Source organism: Cyclopterus lumpus, chromosome 14, assembly GCF_009769545.1.
Source record: "Cyclopterus lumpus isolate fCycLum1 chromosome 14, fCycLum1.pri, whole genome shotgun sequence".
NCBI lineage: Eukaryota > Metazoa > Chordata > Actinopteri > Perciformes > Cyclopteridae > Cyclopterus > Cyclopterus lumpus.
The window spans coordinates 14,727,903-14,737,818 of record NC_046979.1 but is presented as its reverse complement, the minus strand read 5'-3'; the positions used below and the strand labels follow the sequence as shown (position 1 = coordinate 14,737,818).

The window sequence follows — 9,916 nt, the reverse complement described above, 5'->3', positions numbered from 1 at the left end:
AAGACCACAACGCCTCAATAAGAGGCGCTATGCGTCACGTCACCGCTTCGTCTGCCTACAAGTCCCGACGCAGGGCATACACAGGCGCAGCCACTTTTCCCGTCTACCAAAGCAAGATGGCAGCTGTTGTTGAGAATGTTGTCAAACTGTAAGTGTTGGACTTTTCTACACACCTTACGCCCAACCGGCTGACTCACACCGCGGTCACATCCGAACAAATGTATGTTCATACACCCAATGACCGTAGGACCGTGTCACGAGCTAGCTTACCACCGTTTCCGCTGACTTAGTAAGGTTAGCCAGCGTCGGACCGTCGTGTGTGTGTTCACATCCTGGAATGGAAGTGTAAGTTAGCAGACACGCAGATGATGTTTCTGAAACACTAATCACGAGTCAATGTAATATAACATGCGTCAGTCTGATCATAAATGTATTTATGGGGATAATGTGGCTGCTTGTGTCTTGCCGGCCCGACAGCTAGCGCGGTGCTAACGTCAGTGAAGTGTCGCAGCTAGGTGGCTCACGCGCTAACGAGCTGTGGCCGACGTTGTGAGCACAGGGTGCTCTCAGGGTGCTGTGGCGACGGGCCAAAGGTCCAGAATGAATGAAAGACTGGTGGCCCTGGGCAGCGAGCTAAAGTCACTGTAGCTATCACACTTCTAATAAAGTTACTCTGGAGGTTATAACAGTTTAGCTGTGGTAAACCGTGCTGCAATTTCCGTTAACTTTGTCTCGGTTGATTTTAAACGTTTTACGGCAAGTACAAGCTTTTAGCTAGGTCCTAAGTTACCATGGTGACGCTTACCTGACCCCTTGCTAGATGTGTGAAGATTAGTTTCTTCTGAACTTTTATTATTTTAACTTCTCCAATGGTTATTTATATAGACGTGTGCCAACTCATCAATTCAATTCCGTCTTGAAGCTCAAAGTACATAACTAGGAAACACTTCTGAAAATAATGTATCAAAGAATATTCCCGTTGTTGAAATGAGAAATATTCACACACAGCAATTTTTTTAAATGTTTTATTAATTAGATAAACAGTCACTGTTTGTTTGGAACTATTTTCCATGTTTCTGATCTAGTCTTGACAAAATAGCAGATGGGCAACACAGATCAATTTACCACAATATACTACATTATTACATCTTTACGATTGACTGAATAATATCATGAGATCTGTCATAAAGGTTTTACATAAGTCTGTTTGTCTCACTTGGAAGAGATGCAGCCCTTTAGCTTTCCTACAAGGGAATAAGCGCACAGCGCTGTTTGTGTATATTTATGTTGAAAACACAGCACAATTCTGACTGACTACCACACTCTTTGTTGTTGATGTGCCAACAAAAGAGCACCTGTTGCTGCACTCAATACCGCGTTAGTCTAAAGTACAAAAGACTGTCCCATGAGTGAGCCGTCTTTCTCAGGTGGCAGCTCAACAGAGTAAGAGAACAGGCTTTTAACTAAACTGACAGGGAGGTTAACAAGTTTAAAATAAGACTGCACTGGTTTTGAAATACCCACTTGCTGATTTATCTTGTAACAAGCATCCGGCTCTGGTTTGTGGCGTCAGGTTGGGAGAGCAGTACTACAGAGACGCCATGGAGCAATGCCATAACTACAATGCCAGGCTCTGTGCGGAGAGGAGTGTCCGAATGCCGTTCCTCGACTCTCAGACCGGTGTGGCTCAGAGCAACTGCTACATTTGGATGGAAAAGAGACACAGGGGACCAGGTGAGAGACACAACCCGTAGTGTGCTTCAAACGCACCATTGCCCCCGATAGGATTTAAATGTTGCTTTACTCAGTTGGATTGGTTGAGCGCTATTACAAGACTGGGGTCTCGGTTGAAGGACCATTCTTAGGCTAAAACTTGTTTTACGAGTGTTAGCTGTTTCCGCCGATATCTTGGCATACTTCGGCAAAGAGAATAAACCCAATATATTTATACAATATCAAATGTGCCCGTGGGTGATGTCAGCGAAGCGAAAAGGACGGGGCTGAACAAGAGCTCGTCAGTCAGATCAATCCGAGGGAAAAACACCTCGGTAGCCAAAGTACTAGACTGGGCTCCTTTAGCAGTGCCGTCTTGGCTTTAAATGAGGATGCCAATCACGCTAACGAGCTTTAACAAATGTATTTAATATAGGTTCAGTGTTATATAGACGGGTTTGCTCTGATCCCTCAGGCATGGCACCAGGGCAGCTCTACACTTACCCATCCAGGAGGTGGAGAAAGAAAAGGCGATCTCATCCTCAAGAGGACCCTCGGCTTATCTTCCCTCCTGGCAAGTCAGGTATCACATCATTGAGCTCAGCTCACTCTCTGTTATTCTGTCAACCTTAAAGAAAAGCTACAAAAGTCTGTTTTCCTGACATTTAAGAAAAATTGAACTAGGAACACTGTGCTGTTGCAAAAACTGAATGTGTTTGTGTTTTGTTCATAGAAATAGATGTAGGACTGAAGAAGGATGCTCTGTTATCAGCGGATGGCAGCAGCCTGGAGGCCCTGCTGAAGGGGGACTCCATGGAAAAACGGACCACCCAAGAGCTCCGAGGGTCTGAAGAGGATTCAAACCCTAGTGACTTCACCGGTGGCCTGAACCCTGCTCCACGGATTAGAAAGGTTCTTTTTTTTTTCACCATAAGATATATTTGAAGTCTTTTAAAAATCTTTAACTTTTTAAAAATGTTTTCAATGCCTCAACATAGAGAATCCTTGAGCCCGATGACTTCCTGGACGATCTGGATGATGAAGACTATGAGGAAGACACGCCTAAAAGAAGAGGGAAGGGAAAAGGGAAGGTAACTACATCGAAAGTTCATCCCAGCTCTTTGAGTGTGTCCCGGCCTGTCTGTTGACTGATGATGCCTGTGTCCTCAGGGTCGAGGAGTGGGCAGTACCAGGAAAAAGCTGGATACAGCGGCACTGGAGGACCGAGACAAGCCGTACGCCTGTGACAGTGAGTCCTGATGGGTAGAGTAGAGCATGTGTACTCATATTTTTTTTGTTTGTCGTCATGATATCATACATTTCTTGAACTTGCATTGCAAATCTTTCCACAGGCAGGGGGGGGGGGTTCTTCCACTTATTTGGTGTTACCGGGCTATGTAGATGTACTGCTTGATGTTTTCTTTTCTCCTTTTTCTTTTCCTTAAACATTTCACTTTCAGCTGCAGACTGACGGATCCTCTGTCAGTCTATGAGCCTATTTCTCTGAGTCTCTGTCTGTGCTCTCTCTTCTCCTTCTCTTCTCTCTTTCAGACACTATCAAACAAAAGCATATTTCAAAACCTTCTGAAAGAGGTATATTTCTCTCATTCCTTTTTTTACCCTTGTCTGCCTTGTCTTTTGTCTTCAATGCCTGTTTTTTTATTTTCTGTCCACGTCACCAAATAGATTTTCTCTCCGTGTCATAAATGATTTTTTTCTACACAATTTACTTCAATGTAATTAACTACATTTGGAAAAGATCAAGACCATGTTATTTTACACCCCATTTAAACTGTAGTCTACAATTGGTCGAATATATGACTCAGTTTACAAAAGATTAGCTGTAGTCCATGAAACTATTGTTTTCCCCCTCAATCTGACCCTGGTTGTCCCATAGATTTAGATAAACCAGAAGCTGGATCCTCCTGCTGCTCCTTTGCTCTCTCTCTCTTCTTGGTGTGTGCAATTTGACTGCATTAGGTTTTTTCCCTTTATTCCTCTTCACCACCTCTGCACCCTGTACAGTCTCATCCCATGTTCCCTGGAGTGAACATTGCTTTGGTTTTGAGTCCGTTGGATGCCTCTTTTACTTGTTTTTCTACCACTCCACACGATCCCGTTGCATGTGACTCGCTGTGTCTTTAGCAATTTTGAGATGAAGACTAATCACTCCTTTTAGATGACGGTTAAATAAATGTGACATTGGCTTTTAAGGGAAATGAAAATGAGAGAAAGTATGGAAGTGAAAGAAGAAGTTTTGTTATCTTGTGACAAACCTCACACACCCCCTGTGACGATGGCTACACACAATGGCAACTTTGTCCTTCACAAAGTCAGTAAAGCCTCTGTACGCAATCCCAAGTGGCTTTTCTTACCCCACTGATGAATACAATATAAATTCAGGTCATAAACATCAGTATTACATTTTTAAACATTTTAATTAATACATTTTTAATGTCAACTAACTTATGTAATTTTGAAAGAGATGTATGTATGAAGTGAAATATGACAATGCGATTTCACTTTCTAGTTTATTTCAATTTAACTTGTCAGTAGAAGAAGTTGACATTATTGTTGTGAAGATCAGCGGATGTGTGGTTATGACAGTGGTGAGGTCTCAATGCTGTGCCAGAACACACGGCTGCCGCAGAGCTCCAGCTCAGAGGACGCGATGACGCATGCCTCAGAGCATGTTTCTCATATTCATAAACTGCCTCGTCATTCTTCATCTTTCCCTCTAATTACATTGCTAATGCATCATGTCACGGTGGTGAGACAGATCCGAAACAAAAAGCTGAACATCACAGAAATAGGTTGGGTCTTTAAGTGATTTAAGCTACATCACATCAAAGCCAATGAAGTGTATTAAATTATACGACCATCTGTTTTAAAAGAGAACTGATTTATTTATTGCGTTGTCTATAACATTTTCGGGCTCACAATGGACAGTTAAAAATATTCAGCAACATTGTTGTGACATTCTTCTTCCTTTCTCCAATGCAACATTACCCATAATGCAAATCTGCTGACGGTTCAGTCGGAACATTTCAAACTTGAAAATCCCAACAGTTAAACAATTTATTTGTTGAGTTTAATTTTCTATGGCTGAACCTTAATTTAATTAATTAAAGGTTCTATTCCTAGAGTTAATAAAAGAAAGTTATATGGTATTCTCTGTATGTATTTTGTATATGTTTTACAAAGCGTTTACCTGAGCCAGGCCATACAACAATGATAGCAATTATATCACATTCATACAGGGTTAATAGTATACAAAAAATACTACTAATGATGAAGATGCACTGGTATCGGCTGATACTCAAGTTTAGGTATCGGGATGGAATAAGTACTAAATAAATCATTTTAGTTGTTTACTGTTGTATAGATGTCCTGGTCCCTGACTAGAGCATGCTTAAATACAGTTTCTGTCAGATTCACAAAATCCTCAGAAAATGCCCCCCACAGTCATTGTATCATCATAAAAGACACTAAATACAACACTCTGGACAAAGAAAGTTGTTCCTTTTATCTTTCCACTGACATGGGCTTTACTCTTTTCTTTACCCTCTATTCTTTGTTTTCATACACGTTGTGTTTTCTGGTTTTGGTGGCAGTCTGTGGGAAGCGCTACAAGAACCGTCCCGGTCTGAGCTACCATTACGCCCACTCCCACCTGGCTGAGGAGGAGGGTGAGGAGAAGGAAGAGCTGGAGGTCAACAAGCCTGCAGTGCCGCTGCCCGATGAGCCGAAAAGTAAGAGTCAAATCTTTCACTGTCCTCAGAGATTTCGCCATTGGATTGCCGATGTCTATGTAGAACTGGACTGTTTAGACACTGACGTTCTTTGGGTGTTTTCATTTTGTTTCTCAGCTCCCAAGAAAGGCCCAGATGGTCTCGCATTACCTAATAAATATTGTGATTTCTGCCTGGGAGACTCCAAAACCAATCACAAGACTGGCCAGTCAGAGGAGCTGGTGTCCTGCGCCGACTGCGGACGCTCGGGTACGTTGGAGACAACAGGTTGCTGCAACAGGGTAGCAACAGGAAATCTGTGCGGCGAGGTGATGGCTATAATAAACATTATTTTACACGCAGGCCACCCCTCCTGCCTGCAGTTCACTCCTGTAATGATGGCTGCTGTGAAGACGTACCACTGGCAGTGCATAGAGTGCAAGTGTTGCAACATGTGCGGCACCTCAGAGAACGACGTACGTTTACTTGCATTCAGATACTTTATGTATTGTAGAAAGCTGGTGTCTGACGTACAATGTGTTCTTGTTCTTCCAGGATCAGCTTCTGTTTTGTGATGACTGTGATAGAGGCTATCACATGTATTGTCTCAACCCACAAATGGCTGAACCTCCAGAGGGTAAGACCACTACCTGTGTATTGGGTTCTCGTAGGAATCAACGGAAACAATGTTGATGCTGGTGGCGTTATGATAAGTGTTGATAACAATGCCAAGTCACTATTTTTTGTTAGCATAACTTGATAAATAAAAACCTGTTTTTCTGTTTAAAAAAAAGCTAATTAAAGTATTTGTTTGATGTTCAAACTAGTATAAAAGTGTCAAACATGTATTTATATGTAAATCTGGTACGACTAAAGCATAAATCAACACGCTTTCTTTAGGCTCGTGGACATTTAAACGTCTCTGACATTAATCAATTTTTCTCTGTTATTTTGGCACTCAGGGAGCTGGAGCTGTCATTTATGTCTGGACCTTTTGAAAGACAAGGCATCCATATACCAGAACGCCCCACCGTCGTGATGGCTGCCTCCCCTGTGCACACAATCATCACTCAACCGTCCTGCAGCAGTATGGTTTATCCTTCTTTATCAAACATAAGCACCTCTGACGAGCTGAGCTCAAAGGGAGTGTTCAGAGCAGACACATTGTGAAAAGGGTTGCTTCCCTCACCAAAACTTAGCTTCAGATATGACTGTTAAACAGTACCAAGCTCAGATACAGCCCCATTGATTTGTACTTTCATTTCTTTTCTACATAGCCAATTTGGGCAGTACTGAATTTTGCTGCATAAATAGACGAAATCTGACCTCCCAAACCGACTCGGTTTGCTCAAACCTTCTGTATCCTGCAGTGTACTGATTTTATGACTCGAGTGGAAATAGAGCTTGTCTGTATCAAGTAGCATGCCAGTGCTTGCTAATCGTAAAAATAGATTTTATAATATTTATATATTTCTATGGTATATAAGTGTTAAGTATGTACAATTTGGACAGGAACAAAAAAATGGTAATGCAATGGTCTTTTTTTAAAAAATTTTATTAGTGCCCATTTCATCAAGAAAATATCCACAGCCACATGTTCTTTAATGGCACTGCTGATATTGGGGGAATTCTCTTGATAGTCAAAAGGATCTGCTGAGACTGTTAAGGATTTAGCATCTTATCCGCTGCCGCTGGCCACAGAAACTTCAAACAAATCAGGAACTATGAATAGAAACCCTTACTTGCTCGTCAAAGTGGCTCCAAAGGCTGAGGGACTCGAGGGATGGCAGCCCAGACTTCAGTCTGGTTGTGGACTCCTGTGCGCTTGTGGCTGATTACGCAGCTCAGAGGATGCGTTTCATAACAATGTGCATGTTTTGTTCAGGCTTTGGGGCCTTTTTGACTAAAATGTGAGCTTTTTACCCTGGTCTTCTTATATTGGACTGAACGACTGTCTTCAAACGGCACACCTGGCCCATGTTAGACGGGTGATGATGGTTATTCCAGTCAAATCAAAAAACAAATCCTACCTGCATTATCAGACAGTAAAAGGGATAAAAAGCCTCTGTTGCTGTGTTTTAGCAGTTTGCTCATCAGCACTATATACAGTATGTGTTGATGTTGTGACCCCATTAGATTATTTTAATGTAATTGAGGACTACTTGTAAATGGTCACTTAATGACAATATAAAAGCAATATAAGAGCTCCTGTAGGAGGCTGGGATGACAGGGATTCATGGCAGAGTGTTTAAGCTCTGTTGGCAGATAATGTGGATTCTGCACATTTTCTTTCTCAGAAAATGCTATTACAGATAGGGAGGGGACTGTGGCAACAAATATGGATGACTCCATATTGTAAAAAGAGATTACGTGTATTTGTATAGTCCTATGAATAACTGTTCTTTTTGTCACCGCTTTCATAGTTTTATTATGCAATGGTTTCCCTTCTGTGGCGATGCAAAAAGAAAAGGTCTGGTTACTTTACCTCAAACAGTATTTAAAGGGTTGAAACATGCTGTTGATAGATGGGACAAAGGCAGAGGGACACATGTATTGACATCTGCACTGTCTGCTTCAATAACTGCATATTCTACAGGTAAATAAGTGCATGCTCCATAATAATCTGCACTCATATGCTACGTATTTGTCTCAGCGTTAGGCCGGCAGGGGGTTGAGAAGTGGCGTAATATCAATTAACCAAGCTATCATGTCGTTTCAATAGCCCACTAACAATTACTACACAAGTATAAGTTGGTTTATTTTCTCATCACGTTTGAACTTGGTTATGTAGAGACAGTGGGTTGCTACTAGAATATTTAGCTGGTTGTTTTTGTACTCATGGAGGATGTTTGCGTACTTGATGTGTGGGACATTTGGGATACAGTGGAATTTGCCCTCTAGTTAATCCTGTGATCCAGGTGTCACCTGTGCTGCTCTCTTCCAAAGCTCCAAACGAGCAGCAACGCCCAGGAAGTGACTGGAGCCTCATTCTGGGGCTGCAGCTTTCACACTGGGAGGTTCAGTGAGGACGGACCCAGTGTCGGCCTTCGAGGCTGCACTCACGGCCACGAACAAGAGGGAAGTCCAACTGTTGCGGTCATAGTATATTTTTATACACGTCTACATATATCTCAGATTAGGGTTTTCTAGTCTCGAGCTTTGGGAGAGAATTGTTCATCAGGACAAAAGTTCAAACCAAGGTCACCAAGGTCACAGGTCTGCATAGGTCAATTATCTTTGGATTGTGATGGAATGTTTTATTGTGCGACATTTGTCTTCAGGAAATAAAATACTAGGCCTTATAACCTGCCGCTATTCTTTTTCCTCTTCCTCAATTAACATTTGAGAAAGTTATGACTTGGGATAATGAAAATATTGACAATCTCATAAGCACATTGTCGCCCTTTTTGTAAATGATCACCGCATCAATGCTATACAATTTGATGTTGTTTAATTAGTGGCTAAAAATGACTGAGCTCCAAGACTCCATTCTCAGGCTTCTGTTCAGCACCTGCAGTGCATTAAGGAGGAACAAAATATTCAGTTATGATTACTTGTATTAATGTGATTTTTCTTTTTATCAAAATGTAAAAAAAATAAAAACTATTTAGGAAAACAACGCTAAATGTGATTATTTCGACTGGTTTTTAGTATTGGAGGAAATGATCTTTACAATTCTTATTTTCATTGAAAAATATACAAATGATTTTTTGTGGGGATTTGTACCAACATGTTGGCCAGGATGTCTTTAAAATGGTATTTTGACACATTTTGCCTTTAACCATTAACACTCCTGTGATTTTAAAATGGCAACAGTCCATATTAATTAGTTTGATTAATTATGCAGCCCTGGTCTGAATACTTTCTGAATGCACTGTATTAGCTTGCATTATGGAAAACAATAAAATATATCTTACCATAATTATGGCCAACACATTTATAACAGTATCACCGTGTGACGATGGTCATGTGGTCGGTTCATTGATGTCAGAGATGAAAGATCAAAAAGTCAATGTTCAGATCACAAGGTTATGGACTACAGTTATCAATAATTAAAAGTTGTCAATGTGTTCATCTTTTCTTATGAGCATGCCAAACTATACCATACTTACCTACTATACTATGACGTTTTATAGTAAGTAGTGTGTAACATCTTAAGGATTGAAAGATTATAGATTAAAATGTAATGCATGCATTTCATGTCCCCTCCAGGGGCCCCATCAAATGTTTGAGAGCACATTGCACTTTGATAAACTATGCCTCATATTAGGTTAGTCACTCATTCATTCTGTCTATTGGGATTATGTAGCATTGATACAGTAGTCCAAGGATTATCACGAACTAGGACTGATGTGAACCGGTTAGGACTCACACGTGGCTCTGAGGTCAGATGGCTATCACAGACTAAACAATATCCTTTTTCTAATGATTCCATACATCCACCATCACTGCAACCTACAGAAAATAACAGG

The 9,916-nt window shown here is 41.1% G+C and overlaps 1 protein-coding gene across 3 annotated transcripts; it reads left to right on the top strand.

Moving 5' to 3' along the window:
• The first annotated feature begins 31 nt into the window (after positions 1-31).
• On the top strand, positions 32-9,052 carry LOC117742526 (zinc finger protein ubi-d4-like). 3 transcript variants are annotated; one of them, XM_034549979.1, is made up of 11 exons: positions 32-148; positions 1,574-1,734; positions 2,189-2,287; positions 2,447-2,625; positions 2,712-2,804; positions 2,884-2,962; positions 5,328-5,465; positions 5,583-5,714; positions 5,808-5,920; positions 6,000-6,081; positions 6,407-9,052. In XM_034549979.1, exons 1-11 carry the CDS (start codon positions 117-119, stop codon positions 6,481-6,483), a joined length of 1,185 nt encoding a protein of 394 aa, XP_034405870.1. In that variant the 5' UTR covers positions 32-116; the 3' UTR covers positions 6,484-9,052. The 3 variants fall into 3 exon arrangements, with proteins under 3 accessions (XP_034405870.1, XP_034405869.1, XP_034405871.1); XM_034549978.1 differs by having other exon boundaries at positions 2,189-2,296; positions 6,407-9,051; XM_034549980.1 differs by lacking the exon at positions 32-148 and adding an exon at positions 155-345 and having other exon boundaries at positions 2,189-2,296.
• Positions 9,053-9,916: the final 864 nt, after the last annotated feature.

Coding starts and splice junctions, on each gene's coding strand:
- LOC117742526 (XM_034549978.1), top strand. CDS start 117: ATGGCAGCTGTTGTTGAGAATGTTGTCAAACT. Junction 2,297..2,446: donor CTTCCCTCCTGGCAAGTCAG/GTATCACATCAT, acceptor TTTTGTTCATAG/AAATAGATGTAGGACTGAAG. Junction 6,082..6,406: donor AATGGCTGAACCTCCAGAGG/GTAAGACCACTA, acceptor TTTGGCACTCAG/GGAGCTGGAGCTGTCATTTA.